The 20,887-nt window shown below is 41.3% G+C and overlaps 1 protein-coding gene across 17 annotated transcripts in view; it reads right to left on the bottom strand.

The window, feature by feature from the left end:
* Positions 1-1,405: 1,405 nt before the first annotated feature.
* Positions 1,406-20,887, bottom strand: part of MAST4 (microtubule associated serine/threonine kinase family member 4) — a 200,944-nt gene continuing 181,462 nt past the window's right edge. For 15 of the 17 annotated variants that reach the window (XM_053409245.1, XM_053409246.1, XM_053409250.1 and 12 more), the window contains 8 exons: positions 17,314-17,441; positions 16,799-17,031; positions 14,588-14,788; positions 13,691-13,920; positions 13,116-13,238; positions 9,464-9,600; positions 6,894-7,075; positions 1,406-5,678 (listed from right to left, as the gene is read on the bottom strand). In XM_053409245.1, coding sequence (XP_053265220.1) covers positions 1,915-5,678; positions 6,894-7,075; positions 9,464-9,600; positions 13,116-13,238; positions 13,691-13,920; positions 14,588-14,788; positions 16,799-17,031; positions 17,314-17,441 — 4,998 coding nt within the window. In that variant the 3' untranslated portion in view covers positions 1,406-1,914. The remainder of the gene's footprint in view (positions 5,679-6,893; positions 7,076-9,463; positions 9,601-13,115; positions 13,239-13,690; positions 13,921-14,587; positions 14,789-16,798; positions 17,032-17,313; positions 17,442-20,887) is intronic. The other 2 variants (XM_053409248.1, XM_053409247.1) reach the window with 2 other exon arrangements.

Below are 20,887 nucleotides of genomic sequence, written 5' to 3'. Positions count from 1 at the left end.
GCTAGGTGTGCTTTAAGGGAAACAAGTGGAAGGTTTTTAACTTGCAAGCAAATGTAAACTATGGGATAACTCCCAGATAGAAATGTCATGATTTTGGAGTGCATTAGTGTTTAATTATTTCAACCCCCAAAGCACAGATATAGGCTATAAATGCTAGAACCACTCACTTCAAAATGTTTTCCCCCAGTTGATTTTAATAATTCATGAGCACGTGGAAAGGAAAAGAATATTCCATCACTGTATGGAAAATTACAGGGACTTGCTGGTAATATTATTTTCTTAACAAAGGATTTCAAAAATGAACCAAATCCCAGTTGGTTTACTCATTTTTCTCAGGAAAATGCATTTAGCATACTTGTAAATACCTTACAAGCAGCCAATTCATAATTGGGTTATGCTTGGGTAAATATAGCTAGGGAAATGGTGTGCGGGGAGCGGGGGAAATGCCCTGAAGGAGGGTCAGCATTAAATGAGCTTTTGCAAGGAAATATAGAAGAAAAAAAGCACAATTGTCTTGTGGATCCCAATCATTTTAGCATACTTATCTGTGATAATCTTTCTGGAGTGTTGCTGTACATGTCCAAAAAACCAAATACTTTCCCTCCAAATTTAATTGGACAAATTCGACATATTCCACTATACACAAAATTCAAATAAGGCTTAGCAAAAAGTAAAAAGAACACCAACATTCTAGCACCAAAAAGCTCCAACAGCCCCCCTTTTTTCTACAAAAGAATGCCTTTTTCATTAAAAAAAATACATTTACTTCTTTTGCATACAAATAAAGATCACAATATGAAATGTATAGAGCTACTTAATGTACTTCAAGAAGAATGTTAAACCTAGGATGACTTGCTAAAAACAGCAAGATTAATCTACAACATAAGGCCCCAGCTAGGTATTAAAATGTTATCAGGTGTTTGATATATCATCTAGATACAATGCTGAAAAACGCCTCCACCACTATTGTCATAAAATAGAAAAGAAAGCTGAACCGCTAAATGCTCAAATCTACCTATCATGACAAAGATGATTCATTTGTGTACATGAAAATTGTTTCAACACTTTATGTCATGCACATCTGTATGTTCTTCATACCAGAAAGGCCTGGACAGAAATAAATGTGAGCTGAATCAAGGCAACAGGAACTAAGCTCACAAAGGTATTGTGGTCTAAAGTCCAGGATGAGATGAAAGAACACAGGGCAATTTCATATTACCAGAAAACTGTATTGTGAATGGGATGGTGTACCCATGATAATGGAGACTTCTCTTTCCCAATCATGCACATAGTCTACAGAAGAGGCAGAAATTGTGTACTGAAGAGCTCCAGTTTTAACTGGCAAAGTTAATACCAACCTTGCTAGCTCTTAAATACAATTCTAAATTCACTGAAAGTCATTAGATTTATCACTTCTTCTATTTTAGAGTTGTGCACAGCTTTTTGAACAAGGAAAGAATGGAGCGTCTTTCTTCTCCCTTCAGACCAATATATATTTGTGGGTTCTGTCTAGGCCCAAGTTTTAGTAATTCTGCTTCTTCTTAAATTATGGCAAACTAGTGGCAAAGCAACTATCATTAAAAAGATACAGTAAACAATGCAATCAGCAGCAAAGTAGAGACACTACATTCTAAACGATACACACTAGTAAGTATTTACAGATAATTTGTCATCCCACCCGCCCACAACCTGTCTCTCAAATTGTAAAAGTATTTTTGTACAAATACAATATGGTAACAGTTTAACCGGTTACATTTGGGAAGGAATTTTGAGGGGGGAAGGAAACGAGTCCTTTCTTTACACACCCTGCTTAAGTGGCGCTGAATATTTTTTTCTGCAAGAAAATACTACACAGTGCTGAAGGTAAGACAAGACACTAGGTTTTCAACTAAGCAGTCCTATTTGCACATCTTGCTATTGGGAGGGTTTTTTGTGAGGGCTGCTTCGGGAGGTGTCTTTTCCTCGCCTCTGTCGGGCAGAGTCTTTGTCGGCTGAAAGTGCATTGGGAGAGTCAGCTGGAGTCCCTGACTTTGGCAAATCTTTACCTACATTCGGTTTTCTCGCGGCAGAAGACTGAGGCAGACCGGGGTCTTTCCCCTTCATGTCCACAGCAGAGTGAGACCTCTCTTGGCTTTTGTGCTTCCCCGCCAAGTCTGAAGTGGGAATGTTCTCTTCCACAGGGGACGGAGTATAGTGCAAGCCCAACAGGGAAACACTTTTAGTCATTTCTGCCCTGCTGTCTGCTGAGGAAGAGCTGGCTTGCTTTTTCACTTCCCTGCTGCTCAGTGCAAGTGGCTCGGGGGACCCCAGGCTAGCCTTTGCTGAAGGCAGAACAGGGGCTTCCGGCCTAGATTCAGGGAAGCTGGGTGGGCACTCAAGCTGCTTTGAAGCTGCGCGACATGAACTCTGCAAAGCAGGGCTGGAGGAATGTTTTGCAGCATGCTGCTTGCTCCCCTCGGATAGCTGCTTTTGATTCAGGTGCCCTTTTCCTTTAGTGTCTTGAAAGTTCTTCGCACCCGTGACTGCCTTTTCCGCTGCTTTTCCCCTGGCATCACAGCTAAGAAGGGAAAGGTTAGGATCTGGCTTCCCATGGTCAGTTTGAAAATAAAGTGCATCGGTGCATTTTCCCCCTTCAGGCTGCATTTCCGCAGAGGTGGCCTGAATGTTCGGGCTCTTGTCGGCCGGTTTGCTCAGCAAGGAGCCCTCTTTTACAGCTGACGATGTCTTGGGAGGCATGTTCTGCTTGGTACATATACTGAATGGCTTTTGATCAACAGGATCGTTTAAACTTGCCATCTCTTGCCTCTGAAAATGCTTAGCACCATCTGGGACTGCTGCCGCCGCCTGCTTTTTATTGGAGGATTTAAGCTGTTTTTCAGGCAAGGTGCTATTGATGTGGATTGAGGGTTCTGACCCACATTCTATGACCAGATGCCTTTCTGCCTGTATTTGCTCATTATTTAGCTTTCTCCGAGAGCTTGGAGGGTGTGAAAAAGAATCCAGTGCAGACTTATTGATGTTTTTCCCCTCCTTCAAGGAGCCGGCCAAAGCATGAGGGCCAGTTTCTTTTTCTTTTACGTTTGTAGCTATTTGCTTTTGTGTCTTTTTTTCAGAATGTTTCAATTTCAAGAAACAAGTGTCAGGAACTGGTCTAGATTTAACAGTGCTATTTTCCATGTGTGTTGTAGGTCTCATATTATCTTTAATGCTGCAGCAACCAGGAGCATCCACTACACAGGGCCTGTTTAATAATTCTTTTGCAGCGGAAAGATCAGAATTGCTACCTTGTTGCCTAGAAGCAATGCTGGACTCTTTGTTACCAGCTGGAGGCTCCGCATTTTTGGGCTGCTTCTGTTCTTTTTCCCCCTGGTCCGTTTGCACGGTTACACCAGCCAGAAGTGATGCTTCAGGCTTGGAACATCCACTTGCTTTCTGCAGGCCCAACTCATTTGCTGAATAGTCTCTAGTGGTGTTCTCATCCTCTTTCACCGATGGCTTGAGCACATCTTTGAACTTTGTTTTCGAGCTTGCTATTTGTACTTTTGCTATTCCACGTATTTGCTGCTGAGCAACTGAATCAAAGGAATACCTCTGAATGCGTTTTGCATCCTGATTTGGTGACACGTCTGTAACAGATTTCTTTGATGGAGAAACCTCAACTGCCTTAGGCTTCTCTGGAAGGATGCTATCACTTGGTTGAGGCCTTGTGTGGTTGTCTGGTCCTTCTTTATAGGTTTTCTTCTCTTTCCGTTTGGCTTTCTCAGGATTTCCCTGTGCATGGGCAGATTTGCAACTTGTCAAGGTGGAACTCTGGATTTGGGAACTGCTGGATTTAGCCTCATGTGCTGAAAGCTGAATAACCTCTTTCTTTTGATTAATCACCTTTACAGAGGGGTCACATTTAGCACTGAAATTGGAAAGTGTCTTTTCTGACTGCTGTTCAGTGGTCACAGGCATTGCTGGTGAGCTCTGAGTACTTTTATTTGGCTTTGGAGACTGGAACTTTAGTAGATTAGATTCATAAGGACTGGATTGTTGAAAGACTGGTTGCTGCACTTTCTGACAAGACGGCTCAACCTTTACACTGATGCCTCCTTGGCAGATGAGTGATTGGCCATCGTTTTTGGCATTTTGGCCCCCTGCAACTGCACATGAAGACACTTCTGTCTTTGAAGACTGTGGCCCAGAAATTAAAGCAATATCTAAGGTTCCTTCAATTGGCTTCAAGCAAGACACAGACCTCCCTTCTAATTTATATTCTGAAGGACTCTTTCGGACAGGTGACTCTGTGGAAATCAAGGCTGATTTCTCCACACCAGCTTCTGTTCGGCCAGTCAATCCTTTGAGAGGAATGAAAGGGACAGAGTTAATCTGAGTGGCATGAGCACTGCTAATAAATGATCGGCTTTCAGTCACCGAGGTGGAATCTTGCAGCATGTTTATAGGTCTGACTGCACTCAGCTGATGGCATTCATGTACACTTGGTGTCAGTTTGGACTTTAGCACTGGACAGGAGTTGTCATCTTTTTCTTCAAAGGACATTTTCTTCCGGAGATAATCAATATTTGCAAGCTTACTATCTAATCTTTCAAATTTGACAGGTTCTTTTGTCGGTGCAGATTTATCTACATTTTCTCCTTTCCCATTCGGCATCTTGTCAGATGAGTGAGGCAGAACATTTTGCAATGTACATGGAGGGGGGATTCTTTTGAAGTCATAAGACAAATGACTGAGCTCATTAAGTGGAGGCCCATGACATGGTGTGTGCGCATCCAAAGCAGTACAATCATTTGATCTCATGCTTGCATTCTTCTGAAGGGTGTCTTTTAGCATGCCACCTACTGACTCTGTCTCCAGAGCTGCAATTTTAGCTTCAAAGTGGTTTGATCTTTCCAAAGCTTTCTGAAATGCTTTTTTGCCATCTCTCTCTTCTAAGCATGAGGCAACTGGGTTTTCTGATTCACCACAAATTTCATGTATGGTGCTTGCTTTCTGCAAATATTCCTGTTTCTCTGCCAGATCTTGCTTCTTCACAACTATCTTAACCTTTAATTTTTCTTTATCCAGCTCATCAACAGATTCTTGCCTGCCCAACTTCCTGGAAATGGGACGTTTCAGGCAGCCTTGTTCAGCAGGTCTCACTCGTGTGAGTGATGGCACATCAGAAACGTTCTCCTCCAGGCTCTGAAGGGTTGTATCCCTTTGAGATACCTCTCTATTAACTTCTTCCTGAGTTACTTCCAGGCTGTGCTTGCGAGAGCACAAGTGTTTCTTGTCAGTGCCATAAGAAGGGGCAAGTTTCTCTTCTGACTGAACCCTCTTGAGCAAAGGAGACCTTGGTGGTTCTGCACTCTTAGGCCTAACTATGTGTCTGACAATAGTGGGAGGAGAGTGCATTTTTGTAGGGAAAGCCTGAGCTATTTTTGTGTTTCCAATTGAATGCCCCAGTAAAGGTGATGGAGACCGCTGAGGAGATGTTGGTTGAGGTGTTGGAGAAGGAGTCCGTGCCAAAGGAGAGAGAGGAATGCTGCCAGCTGATTTGCGTCTTCCTGACCTGTATCTTTGCCCACCAAGCTTGGGCCCCAAACCATGAAGTGTGCTGGGCCTAATATGCCCAGAACCAGCTGGAGAATTGGGTGCACTTGAACTTGGAGAGCTACTCTGAGAAGAATTTGTACCTGGAAGAGAAACAAATAGAACTGCACTAGAACCTTCAATCAATGCTTGTCAATAAGCTATAAAAGATGGTGCTTCTATACAGACAAGAAGAAAATAATAATCAAACCCAATATGGCTTGAAAATTACTGGCTTTCAAAGGTCAAATCTCTATAACTTTTTCATCCTCCTTGCCTGCATTTCCCCTTGAAGTTTAAATTCACTGAACTTGGCCTACTTTCCGAATTTTCTAAGAGGACTCTGCTATATGGTCTAATACTAGCCGCCTGAGCTGATATGAATATAGAGTGAATACAAGCCACTCTCTATATATGGCTGAATAATTTAAGCAGCTCTTTCAGAAACTTTTAATAGTGTGATTAGCTGGGGTTTTGGACTACTGAGGGACAGCATCATCCCAGAGGCTATCTGAAACATGCTCTGGGAAGTGAAGCAAAAAAAGAAATACAGAATAGATGACATAATGAAAACTGCACTGAAGCAATATTTGCTGGCTTAAGAATTTTTAAATATTTTTTCTCTAGTTCAAGAATTCACAGGAATTCTCAAAGTTGGTTGTTTTGTTTCGGCCTTTTTTCTTTTGGAAAGTTAAGCTCTTCACTTGCTGAAGATGCAACAAAGCTGCCCAGTACATTGAAGTGGCTGTGAAAGCCTGCGCGTTGACCCTTAGGTTTCATTAGATAATCCCTCTTTCCTTTCAGTGGGTATCTACTGTCAGGCATCAGAGGAACCAACCTTAACAGCAGCTTGCCAGGAACAGATAAGACAAGGAAAAGTCCTTACCATCTGCTTTTTATTCAATATTCACAGAGAGAAGCTTGGGAATGCAGCCTCTTGGAATAATAGCGTTGTCCTGAGTGAGTCTCCACCCCTTCCCTCTCTCTCTCATGCGCCATAGCTATGGGTGCTGAAAAGTGCCCTCTGCCTTTGAGCTCTTTGCTCTCCTACTTTCAATGCCCGCCGGGTTCTGGTAAGGGGGTTCTGAAATGCTTTCTAAAGACACTGTCTCCGTCAGCTGTCGTCCCCCTGGTGCTGCTTCTTCCTCCCTCTCCTCACCCATTATTTCCCAGCTTTTCCTCTCATCTGTCTCTGAGCTGTATTTTCCCTCAAACCCCTGTTGTAATTCTGAGCTGTCTTCTTCTTCTCTGGAAGGGTCAGGCTGGGGAGGCGGTCTCCACCATTCCTCCTCTGCCGAGTCCCTGACATCCATACTCACCTGAGGGGAAATCGGGGGTGGAGCGGAGGCTGGGTGTTGGTGAGCGGGGAGACAAGCTGTGAGTTGGAGAACCAGGTAAGCTCTCCCCTGATGAGAGGGATCGGTTCAGGCAGGAGAAACTCCGACTAGTATGAAGGAGGGGTGAAGGCTGCTTAGCCAGCTTTTTGAAGAGAGATCTTCTCCTAATGTGAAGACAAGAGCTCTTCTGTAAAACACGCTCCCAACAACACGGCAAAAGCAGGGTGTCATAGTACTATCTGAGCGATAACAACATTCCATTTACCCACAAGGAGTGAAAAAACATTATATGACTACCAAGGTTTTAGGCAACACTGCAGCCAAAGTTTTAGAACTTACAGTTGTGTGAACTCTACAAACTCAGATCTTGTGGTATTAGAAATGTGGAATAGAGCTCTGATTTGTACCATGTGGCTTTTAATGCAAAAATTATTTATTTAAATAATAAATGAAAAGAAAAGAAAAAAGGTTGTCACTGATGCAGGTGACAACAGAATTTAAAAATAAACCCAACCCCCAAATTTTAAGTTCTGAAAAACTCATCACAGTTTCATTTAATTTATGAATCACTTCCTATGAAATATCTCAGTGCAGTTTCACAATACAAACAGAACAATATACAATTGTAAGGTTCTAATTAGAGGCGGTGTCATGTTCTCTGGCCACAACCCCACCTTCATGCCACAGGAGCCCCTGGTTATGGAACAGGACTCTTTACATCAGGGGTTGAGAACCTTTTTGACTCTGTGGGCTGGGTCCTTATCTGGCCCCACCCTGTAGGTCAACTTTGAGGTGGTGGACAGGACAACCCATGTGGCATGTCACTCACATGACATAATTATAATGGCTGAAAAATTATGCATCTTCTTGTTTTGACTGATCTATCCATATTATTTAAGGAAATGTAAGGTTAGTTTGTTTTGTCATTTATTGATCTCTTAAATTAAAAAAAGCATCCCTTGTGCAGTGATTCCCACCCAACAACTAGCTAGCTGTTGGGTGCACTGTGCAAAGTGGTAAAAAGGGTTTTCAGCTCTCTTTGGGTGTCAAGTAGGAAGTGCTGCACAGAAGAGATACTTTCTGTTGGCACTGTCTACCTGAGCAAGTTCCCTGCAGGCATTGGCTATACTGCCTATCAGCTGATGGGTGGGAGATCCAAAGGCTGCTTTCCCTTGTCAGTACACAATTGAGAAGCATACTTTAAGGCTCCCAGTTGTGCACTGGCATCAGGTTTGGGACAGGTAGAGAGACGTGCTATAGGAAAACTGCCACATGAGATGACTTTGAATACCTGGCAGGCCAAGCTTGGCCCACTGGCTGAGGATGCCCACCCTGCTTTGAATGAACAGACAGCTTCTCAAGGGGAAAGGCACTAATAGGAGTTATCTTGCTAATAAGACTTCAGGATGCTGCTGAGACAATAGGCGTTCTAGTCAACACTTGGAACAGGTAACTCTTCAGAATCCTGAGCAGTTTTGCCTTGCCCTCTCTTGGAACTGGCAGCCCCAACCTGGACTGAACTACTGGGTTTGACTTACTATTAAACTCGATTGGACCACTGGACTTGCCTTCATATTTGAGATGAAATGACCGCTTATCCTGTGTGGGTGGCGGCTGCAGTCCCTTGTGGGTCTACCACTATCGTCAGGCAGTCAGGGGTCAGGCAGCTGTTAAACTCCACCCCGGCTGGCTGCATTGCAAGGCAGGACTGCCTGCCAAAACCCCAGTTTTGAATCAGGGGTCCCCAAGCAGGCAGATCCTTGCCGGTGGACCCTGAGCCGGAAGTTTCCATGCCAGTCCACCAGCAATGCATAAAAGCCAACTGCACCGGGCACATCCAGTACAGTTGGCAAACCCTCCCTCCCTCTCATGCTACTGCAATTTTCTTGTTTTGCATTCTAGGCCACTTGGTGTTACCATCAATCTAACCATATTTTGCTTTCTTGGTTGCTTGTTTTTACCACGTTTTGCCTTTTGTATTACCTGACCTTGCTATGGTTACCAATGGTTGCCATATTCAGAGCCAGGAAGGAACTTGCCTCGTTTGCAAGTTTTGCCTCACCCATAGCAAAAACCTTCGGCAGTTAAGGCATTGGGTGGAACACTACTCTTCAAGATTTAGGGTGAACTGGTGCACCACCTGGATCCGAACCAGTGGCATATTCCAGGTACCCTGTTAGAGGGGTCCTGGTGGAAATCACTGTCCAGAAGCCAAGTGTGGGGCAGGCAGGCCATAGAGCTTCCAGAGGCAGCTTTAGGATGGCCTTCACGGCAGTCTGGCATCTTGCGGAGGCCATAATCCTTGGCGCAACCTTGAAAAGTTTCAGCCCCCTGGCAGGATGCTGAAGTGGATATACACACAATGCCTGAGCCAAAATCCACCTACATCTGGAAACAATAAAACTGCAGAATGTTGTCTGCCTGAGTTTGTTCATTATACACTAGCTGTAGTCATGCATGGGGGGGGGTGCGACTGGGACCGCAACACCTCCCTCTTAATAGCAAAGAGAACAAACTTCAATTTATTCTGTATTAAGCAACCACAAACTTACCTTTCCAAACTCTCCTTCTTTTTTGTTTTCTTACTCCGTCTAACCATTCGGCCCCTATAGCTATTTCTTCTAGCTGGTCCTGTTTTTATTGAAGTATTCTCAAAGGCTGTTGTAGTAATTGACACTTTATTGCCACTCTGTCAAGTAAGAATTTTCAAGGCGTAAGTTGTTACTGAACCATTTTCTTCCAAACAGAACAGCAGATCAGGAGATGCGCACCATTACATAGTTAGGAAGAAAGTTTCCTCTTACATCAATACCACCAGCAATCATTGATCTTTACTGGTCCCACCTACCCGAGTCATCCTCTTATTATACCAGTCCTTGCTTACAGGGCTTTTTGAGGGAACATTTTCATCACCCCTCCACTTTGACAGCACCATGTTATAACCTGGATGATGTGGTAATATATAGTGGAGTTCATATGTGGAAGAGTAGGTCATAGGTCAACAAGCTAACTGCTACTGCTTATTAATACAACACTAAGCCCGTGATTTCACTGAGCTAGGCAATTCCAAGTCCAGATCTACAGAGTGAGCAATTCTTCTTTCTGCTGTTAGCTTCCACTTAAGTTTTACATTACAAGTGAAATCAGCTGTAGAACTCTAAGAGATCATGAAGGGAACTGAAAAGTAGTGGCCAAGATCCAAACAACTGCACAACCGGTAGCAGACAACAAAGGGAGCTTTGAACTTGTACAGCACTCCCACTTGCTGCGTGACAAATCTCTTTTGAAACTGAGGGGGCTGGTGGTGGTGGTGAGGATCTGCTCTTCAAAGATAAAAAGTCAAATTCCACTGGGCATGGCCAAGCTCTTTGTAATTTTCAGACATGCTCAACTGTTTATAATTTAGCATTTTGTTTTAGGAGGAAAGCAATGCATGTCTTCTTCATGGACCAATCAAGCTCAAAAGGACTGAATCCTATGATTGTGTCATTGAATGGCTACTGGCTGAAAACATTTGGCTTCAGCAGAACTCTGGCTCCAATGTCAGATGCACCACTGCGGACATGCATTGAGCTCTGTACAATTTTGCTTTCAGAGTGCTACCAGAACTGCTCAATTACATCCATGAGGTGGCAGGGTTGTGTAGTTCATTTGATAATGAAAGGCCAAAATTGCTTGCATTCACCCCTGAGCTATATGCCACTTTTAAAATGAGTCAATCCAGAGTCCATTGAACAGTATAGTCTGGTTTTGTGGCTTGAGTTTCAATTGTTACAATTTAAAGATGTGGGTTTACTTGTGAGCTTGATTTTTCAGGGCTTACCACGTTTACCAGGGAGGAACTGTTCAAGCTGAGTTTAAAGGTAAAGGGACCCCTGACCGTTAAGTCCAGTCGTGGATGACTCTGGGGTTGCGCGCTCATCTCACTTTACTGGCCGAGGGAGCCGGCGTTTGTCCGCAGACAGCTTCCAAGTCATGTGGCCAGCATGACTAAGCCGCTTCTGGCAAACCAGAGCAGTGCACGGAAACGCCGTTTACCTTCCCGCCGGAGTGGTATCTATATATCTACTTGCACTTGGACGTGCTTTCGAACTGCTAGGTGGGCAGGAGCTGGGACCAAACAACGGGAGCTCACCCCATTGCGGGGATTCGAACTGCCAACCTTCTGATCAGCAAGCCCTAGGCTCAGTGGTTTAGACCACAGCGCCACCCACATCCCTTCAAGCTGAGTTTAGGAGGTTATAAATGCTTTGTTAGCAAAGAATGTAGTTCTAGCCACCTTGAAGGAAGTGGTTGTAAGACCACTTCTGAAATAAGTCTCCTTGAACCACAAAGGATTTTATCAACACCTGGCTGGTTCCTAATGTTAGGCAAAGTGCTGGAACAAGTGGTTCTAGGTCACCTCCAACCACTGTCAAATCAAACTGATTATCTAGATCCATGTCAATCTGGATTCTAGCCCAAATCTGGAAGTGAAACTGCTTTGCTTGCCTTGATGGATGACCAGTACAAAGAAACTGACAGAGTGTATATTATATATGAAGAACCCTGCCTATAAGCTTAGAATCCAAGCAGTGGCAGACTCAAATATGCTGATGTGCTTTCTGGGTAATATAGACTATACACTAGTAACACAGCAGGACATATTCACTTATTTGGAGAACAGAGAGTTAAAATTAAATCTCACTCCCATGTAGGGAGGGAGGAGAGAGAGAATTAGTCGCATGCTCAAGTACCGTATTTTTCGCCCTATAGGACGCACCGTCCCATAAGGCGCACCTAGTTTTTCGGGGGGAAATAAAGGTAAAAAAATTATTTTCCCCCCCCCAGGCGCGGGGATGGGGCGGGGGAGGCCCGAGCTTCCCCCGACCCCAGCCCCCAAACAGGCAGCTCTCTGCAAGCCGTGGGAGCCCAGCGCTGGCTCCCGCTGCTTGCGGAGAGGTCCGTGAAGCCTGGAGAGCGAGAGGGGTCGGTGCCCACTGACCCCTCTCGCTCTCCAGGCTTCAGCGAAAGCCTGCATTCGCCCCATAAGACGCACACACATTTCCCCTTCATTTTTGGAGGGGGAAAAGTGCGTCCTATAGGGCGAAAAATACGGTATATATGCAGGCCTGTTCTCTTTCACCACCTGCTGGATTGAGGCTGCGTCTGAGAAAACTATTTGCTGCAAGCAACTAAGACAATTACTGAAAAGAATGGCAATCAAAGTTGTACATGGTGACAAAACTGGAGAGGCCCTCATACTACCCTTTAAAATAAAAAAATTAAAAAACCCTCAGTGAATTTGTTGCAGCATGCCTTGAATCACCTAGCCTTTCTAAATGACAAAAACAGAGTTATATACAGGATGCACTTGATAGAAACATGGAAAGGACTAGAGTGCAATTGAAAGGGCCAGCTGCTGAACACCCGCTTTAATACAGCAGTGACATTTGTTAGCCGTTATCAGAAAGACTGAATGAGGATGAAATAGGATTACACAGTTCAGAGAATTGATAATTGCAAGAAGTGCTTCATTTTATATCATTACACTTGTGCTATTTTTCTATTCATTGACTTGGGAATGCATCTTCACCTACACTGCATGTCCCTTCTCTGTGTGGGGAACATTCAGGCTTCAGCTTTATTATGTTTAAGTGGTTCTATTAATCCATAGGCTTTTAGCAATTTTCCACTTGACTAGCCAAATATATGTGGTTCAAAACCACCACCAAAGGAGGGTTGTGATAACTGAGTTATTTATAGGTTCTGAGAGCTCCTCTAGCTTCAAATAAGAGATGAATATGAAAGACATACCAAATATTGCAGCGGAATTCTTTGATGTCTTTATGCTCCATTTAAAATTACAGCCAGCTAACACAAAAATATGTTTATAAATTACTTAAATGCTAGGTTGCCTTGAAATTTAGATTCATGATTTTAAGTGCCAAATGGGCAGCGCTGGGATATAGAAAATGATAAAGTTGTGTTCAAAATATTCCAATGGGGATCTGGTCTGCACCGAACCTGTGGCTGCATCTTATTGCTCTCATTGTTAGTCAACTTGGTGAGCCCTGGATAAATCAGCTTTAAGGCTGGATAAGCACGAGTTGCTAATAGCTACTAAGTTTCAGCCTCCAGAAGGAAAGGCATCTATTGAATGAATGGTATGCACCAGGTTTCTTGTACAAAACTTTAAAAAATATAAATAAATAAATACTGTACCTTTAATAACAGTTCTATGACTTCAGTATGAACAAGGCCATGCACTGGTTCTCCGTTGATATGTGTGATGAGGTCACCAGCTTTCAATCCAGCATGATAAGCCGAACTTCCTTCTTCAACATTCTAGAAAGCAAAGAGAGGTATTTCTGAACCAGAAATCTTATTGGAATTATATGATTTTGTCTAAGTTAAGGATAATGTAAATTGAGTGTGTAATGGGCAGGTGTAAAAAATAAAATTATTTTAGAATTTCGTTTTGGTGTCCAGGTAAGATGGAAAATGGAACTTGAAAATGGATTAGAGAAGCCAATGGATGTTGGGCTAAGCAAATCAAGTGGCTCAGCTGCAAGCAGCAGACTGTGATGCAATTAACTTTTTTGGATCTGGACATAAGATATCTGAGTTAAGAGAGCACTTAACAGATGCACAGAAAATTCTAAAATTGGTCTAGGTCTAGAATGGCATATAATGAACATACTGCCCTCTACAAGGCGACCCAGATAGCTTGTTAGAATGCCAGCATGTTGGGCCATTTTCATCGGATGTAGACTTGAAACAACAAACATAAGCCTTACCCAGACAATATGCTGTACTGTGTAGATGTCGCTATCACCCACATACACTCTGATTGCGCGGATAGTAAATCCATACTTCTTGCCTGAGGTGTGAATTATGACAGGCTGATGAGGACTTGCAGAAGCAGCTGAAGAATCACGGCTAGGCGAAGAATCTCTAGAAGACGAAGGATCTGAAGACACGGAATGGGGGGACATTGGACTTCCCAAAGGAGACACACCAAATATATCTGGAACAAATGGTCCTCTAGATAAGAGTACATTCTGAATTTATGTTCATACATCCTACATATGTAGACTAGAAAACTAAGCAGATGCTTAAAAAAATAATTCTCTCCCCCGCAAATCTAGATAAATTTCCAAAACATTTACAATACAATGGTACCTTGGTTTACAAACTTAATCTGTTCCGGAAGTCCATTCTTAAACCAAAGCGTTCTTAAACCAAGGTGTGCTTTCCCATAGCAGCGGGGGACTCAATTTACAATGGAACACACTCAACATGAAGTGAAACATGTTCTTATTCCAAGGCGAAGTTCACAAACCAAAACACCTACTTCCAGGTTTGAGGCGTTCTTAATCCAAGTTGTTCATAAACTAAGCTGTTCTTAAACCAAGGTACCACTGTATATATATTTTGTTGGGTTGGAATTTTTAAAAACTGAATGAATGATCTAAAGGTGCATTTACATTAAAATTTCCTGTTCTTTTTCCATGGAGATCCCTACATATACAAATTATTATTCTCCTATTTAGAAAACAAATTTAATTATTTTAAAAATATGACTTCAAATTAAATACCAAGCAAAGTTGCACTAATATCACATTGCATGAAGAGGAAAGGGAAATACAAGCATATACAAGCATTAATTTAATAGTTATAATCATAATCTCTACCTCCTGGAATCATAAGGGATAGAGCACTGGCCGAGAGGGACTTTGTGACTTTTCCAGAGATTTTCTTTTTCTCTGTTGTTTCTAATCGCTGACGAGCCATATGAGATGCTTGTTCATTGGAAGGCTTTGAGGAATTATCAGTGCTGTCCACACACTCACTTCTTCCATTTATCTGATCCAAGTGCTCTGAAAAACTTCCAACTGCACAAAAGAAAAGAACAAACAAACTGAAGAAACAAACAAACCAAGAGGTTGGGGCAGAATCAAACAACACTGTAAAATAAACTCATTTCTAGAAGCATATACATACACTAAAATAATAATAATAATAATAATAATAATAATAATAATAATAATTCATTATTTATACCCCGCCCATCTGGCTGAGTTTTCCCAGCAACTCTGGGCGGCTTCCAACAAAACACTAAAATACAATGACCTATTAAACATTAAAAGCTTCCCTAAACAGGGCTGCCTTCGGAATGTTATGCCCACTGTTGATTTAAGTGTTAGCCATGTCTAGGGATCAGGAGTGAGCCAAAACAATGGTCTCCTTCCCCTTCCATGCACTAAACTCCCCATATTTGTGTTAATCTACAACTTTAGACTTTGAATAAATATACTTGATAAAGAAAGGAGTGAACAGCTAAGATGTCCTACACAATTTATACTGTCATTTAAGTGTTTATGCAAGACTTATACAACTAAAATATAATAATTTAAAAATGAACAAAATGTATCCTACTCTTTTATGTGAAATGTCTATTCCTAGGTTACGTGATTTATGCTGTCATCAGTAACAATTGTAGCTGATGAATCAATGATCCATAAATATTTTTTATAAGCAAAAAATTGATCACTAGCAAATGAGATAGCTTGCACTGACGATGGCCATGTTCGCACATCATACTGACCAAATCATGCCTTAACATAAATATGCTAGCTCCTGAAGAGGAGATCGCATCCAATGTGCTCCTTTCAAGAGGTTTTGGCTCAATGTGGCACCTAACCCAAGGTCTAGCTTAGCATGCTTAAGGTCTATCTTTTTTACCAACAAGCTGTAGCCAAGGTTTGTTCTATAGGCTGAAGTTTCTGAAATATCATTACTGCAGTGTGCTATAGATGGGGATGCCTTTGAAGATGGTTCAGAAACTGCAGCTGGTGCAGAATTCAGCAGCCAGGTTGCTTCCTGGAACAAGATGTTCTGAGCACATAACACCAACCTTAGCCCAACTGCACTGGCTTCCAATTAATTTCCAGGTTTAATTCAAATGCTAGATTTGAGCTAACAAGCCTTATATGGCTCAGGAACCCAACACAGTGGTACCTCTGGTTAAGAACTTAATTCGTTCCAGAGGTCCGCTCTTAACCAGAAACTGTTCTTAACCTGAGGTACCACTTTAGCTAATGGGGCCTCCCGCTGCTGCCGCTGCACTATTTCTGTTCTCATCCTGAAGCAAAGTTCTTAACCTGAGGTACTATTTCTCGGTTAGCGGAGTCTGTAACCTGAAGCGTCTGTAACCTGAAACAACTGTAACCCGAGGTACCACTGTACTTCAAGAACTGCCACTCCTGACATAAACTGGTCCAGTCTCTGCGATTGTCATCTGAAGCTCTTTTCTGAGTTCCCCCTCCACTGAAGGTCCCGAGGGTAGCAACATGAAAATGGGCCTCTTCAGTGGTGGTTCCCTACTTGAGGAATGCTCTCCCAAAGGAAACTTCCCTGACACCATCTTTGTCTAGTTGTAGGTGTGATGCAAAAACTTTCATTTTTACCTGTGCTATTGACACTTAATTTGAAAAGTTTTAAAGTATTTGTGGCCTCTTTTGATGGGGCAGGAGTCTAGACCTTTATTTTATTTGTTTGTCTTTTAATGTTTTATTGTGTTTATTGTAAATAGTCTTAGTATTTCAATTATGTCTGTAAGACACCGAGTCATTTCTATGAGTAAAGCAATTAATTAATGATACAGTGCCCATGAAAGTCACTGCCATCCATGTATGTTGTTCATTAAAAGAGAAATCCCCAATGTTCCATTACCCATTTAGATTATGCATTTTGTGTCACATGTAGTTTGGCCCTAAAACTGAAGACATAATTTTGATCTTGGAATTTAGGAAGGAGGTGGTCAGATGAAATGTCTAACTTTATACAAAAGAGATGAACAAAACATACATGCTGTAGAAAATACTTCCATACTTGAGACTTACCTGACAGCGTGGAGCTACTGATTGTGCTTGCTGGAGTTGTTACTTCCACTTCATCTAAAACAATTTCCTCACTAACAAATGCAACCTTTTCTTGATCTTTGCAGGATCCAGCAGAACGTGGTGATTCTTCTTCATCTCCTTCAGCTGATACTGACAATTTTGGAAGTAACCCTGAACTGTGACGTTGCCTAGAACTTTCAGTACCAGAAGACAAAGATGTAGATAGTTGCTGCCTACATTTAAAATGATATTTACACAATATAATTAAATAGGTGAACACAAATCAAAACCAGAAAAAGACAAAATTTTGCAATGTTGCATTAACAGAAAAATTAATCAAACACAATGGTGTTAAAAGAGAACCAATGTCTTACTGTACACACCTCATGTTATGTCTGGTCTTTCGCATATCATTATAGTTTGGCCTAATCTGCTTCATAGGATTATTGTGAAGTTACTTGATGATAATTCTACATACTCTATTGGCAGGGGACAAATATGAAATAAATACTTACATTTCAGAATATTCTGAGCTCCAGCTTAAAGATTCTGCAGATGTTAGTACTACATTCTTTGTTCTCTCTGTTGTATCTTCCTTCTCTGTAGTTTGATTTCGAGTTCCTCGATCTATACTGCTAAAAACCTGTGCATGGGGGGGCAAAAGAAATGATAGCTAACAGTTGTTTGTATCTAAAAGAACTTCAGAAAAATACATATCATGCAGAGCTCTGCATGCTCTAAATACTTATAGGCAGTATCCTGGAGTTTTTAAGGACTTCAGTAGATGAAGTTCTTAAAATGATTTTCAATTCTACTCTCCTTGGTATCTTTGCTAAGCAACAGGGTAGCTAATGGCATCTTTTCTGTCATGAATTCATCTCATTTCTTCTTCACCTTTGACTTTATGTACTATGGACATGCATGCTAAACCTATAGATGCTTCAGGATTTTTATATCATAGGATCAGTGCATATCTCAAATACTTCTTAGCCATAAAGTCACTGAAAAAACGAAAACAAAAATATCAGCAAGTCATATAATGGCCATCACTCAGGAATGCAAAGTGGTAGGGAGAGTGAGCTGAAATTGACTGTGAAGATGAGAATAAATTACTTGACTAAATGATTTAGAGATTTGGTGGGGGGGTGGCCATAAAAAAGCCAGTTGTTTATCTGACAACCTGCATATTGAGCTTGTTTGCAATGAAAAAAGTTGAGCTTTTAAGATATCAGTATCATACTATTCTTGTAGTATCCTATCTTACAAATGCACAGAAGCTATCCACAAAGAGAAGATTTAAATGCTTCTTGCTGTTTGAGAATTGGATTCCTGCTGCCAAGTCATGACAAAGGTTTAACATCACTAGACGGAAAGCAAGACCTTCTCTTGCTTTTCCCGCTTGCCCATTCTTAAATTGCCTCTACAGATGAATGGGGATTATGGATTTCTACAGATAGGGAAGCATATAACTATGCACAAGAGGAACAGAAACTTTAAAATCCCTTGCATTTAATCATATTCTGCAAAAAGCATTTGGAAATGGTATACAGTCACCCACTGAGTTTATTTATTTACACATATAGCCCATCACATCACAGGGGTTTAGAGAAGGTACTGCAAAAGCAGACAATATAAAAAGCATACATATTTTAAGATGTTAAAACTGCTTCTGCCCTTCCCTTAAAAACAACAACAACAGTGTACTCAGGGTGGACAAAATTACAGTGAGGGGGGAAAGTATTTGATCCCCTGCTAAATTTGCCCTTTTCCCCTCTGACGAAGAAATGACCAGTCCATAATTTTAATGGTAGGTTAATTGTAGCTGTGAGAGACAGAATAACAACAGGAAAAACCCCAGAAACCCAGAAGACAAAAGTCAAAGACTGAAGTGCATTATAATGAGTGAAATCAGTATTTGATCCCCTATCAACCAGCCAGATGTCAGGCTACCTGGTATCTTCACTGTATGTAATGAGCTGAGATTAGAAGCACCTGCTGTAAGGGAGAGGTCTTACCTGTAATCCCAGCTCATTACAGTACCTGTACAAAAGACACCTGTCAACAGAAGCAATCAATCCAGCAGATTCCAAAGTAGCCACCATGACCAAGACCAAAGAGCTGTCCAAGGATGTCAGGGACAAGATTGTAGACCTGCACAAGGCTGGACTGGGCTACAAAACTATTGCCAAGCAACTTGGTAAGAAGGTGACAACAGTTGGTGCAATAATTCGCAGATGGAAGAAACACAAAATAACTGTCAACCTCCCTCAGTCTGGGGCTCCATACAAGATCTCATCTCGTGGAGTTGCAATGATCAGGAGAATGGTGATGAAGCAGCCCAGAACTACACGGCGGGAACTTGTCAATGATCTCAGGGCAGCTGGGACCATAGTCACCATGAAAACAGTTGGTAACACACTACGCAGTGAAGGACTGAGATCTTGCAGAGACCGCAAGGTCCCGTTGCTCAAGACAGCACATGTTCAGGCCCATCTGCAGTTTGCCAATGCACATCTGAATGACCCAGAGGAGAACTGGGTGAAAGTGTTGTGGTCAGATGAGACCAAAATCAAGCTCTTTGGCATCAACTCAACTCGCAAACTCAATGGGCAAATTTAGCAGGGGATCAAATACTTATCCCCCTCACTGTATGCTTACATACTCATTCATTCACTTTATTTGTATACCATTTTTCTATGCACAGAAATATGCTTCAAGAAGCTTGCAACAAAGAAACAGGGATACGTTTCAAACACACACTACAAAACAATTTCATTATAACACAGCAAAACAATAACATACCCATATTTACATAACAACATAACTAAACAATAGCAAATATAGTAACATAGAGAAAAACACATTCTAATACTATAAATAGAACATCCAATGCAACATCCAATAGCAAAAATAACGAGGGAGCTTCACAGTTTCACCTTAGCCCTTAGTGCTATACTAAGGAATAACTAAGTTAAACCACCCAGAATATTCATCTTTATATATTCAATACTGCAATAATTATGCTCAAAACTGCAAAAGCTTATTTTGGATAAGTTAAAACTGAACTAAGACCTAAATATTAGCTTTTACTATTTTCGTATGGGGTCTCTTCTTCATTACTTTCTCACTTTAAAAATCCAGGAGCAATGCTTTTAGTTACTTTCCTCTTTTGATCTCACATACTCATCATATGGAAACATGATGAACTCACAAAGGAGCAAGATACAGGTGCAGAATGGGGGGACGCTTGTTGTCTATTGACAAATGATATGGCTGGGTACAATGGAAGAAAGTGAACCCCTAGCTTAGGGTTTGCTATGGAGTGTGACCATTTTTGTATTTGTTCAAAGGAACTGAAATGCATAATGCTAATATATTTACTTAATATCCAATAATTTGGATATTTTCTCAAACAGCCCTAGTAAAGTGAACCATAATAAATTAACAGTAGTAGTATTTACAGGAAGATCATTTTTTTATTATTATTATTAAATATTTATTGGCATTTTCAAGAAACACACAACAAACAAGAACAAGAAATAAACAGAACAAAAAAACACACAAAAGTACATAATATTCAAAACTAAACAACAACAAAAAATAGAAAAAACACATAAAGTTTCTGATACTTATTATTCTTAGCCTTATTTCTCAGACCTCCTCACACCTCCCCTTCTTGTATTCCAATTTAAATTGTCAGTTCAGTAAGTCCTTAACTTATTTCTTTACCTTAACTTAAACATTTGTTCTAACATACTATTGTTTTACTTTACTTCTTTTTTCCATTTCCTCAATTTATTTTTAACAGTCTTATTTTCAATTAATTTAAAAAGAAAAAACCAATTTTACCTTATTAAAATCACACATCAATACTTATACCTCATTAATTATTCTTAAACCTTTTTCCTAAAGTCGACCGAAATTTCCCTTCCACGATTTACCCAATTTCCTTACCACTAACAAAATATAAAAAGCAAATTATCCTTATGTACCCTTTGGATTCCCAACCTCCACCCACCCTTTTCCCGGTTCCAGTCCCCAACCAATATCCATCAGTCTTTATGTTATTTATTTAGCCTGGAGATCTCA

Source organism: Podarcis raffonei, chromosome 11 (assembly GCF_027172205.1).
Source record: "Podarcis raffonei isolate rPodRaf1 chromosome 11, rPodRaf1.pri, whole genome shotgun sequence".
NCBI lineage: Eukaryota > Metazoa > Chordata > Lepidosauria > Squamata > Lacertidae > Podarcis > Podarcis raffonei.
The sequence above is the reverse complement of the archived record's forward strand: the minus strand, read 5'-3'. Positions and strand labels throughout refer to the sequence as shown.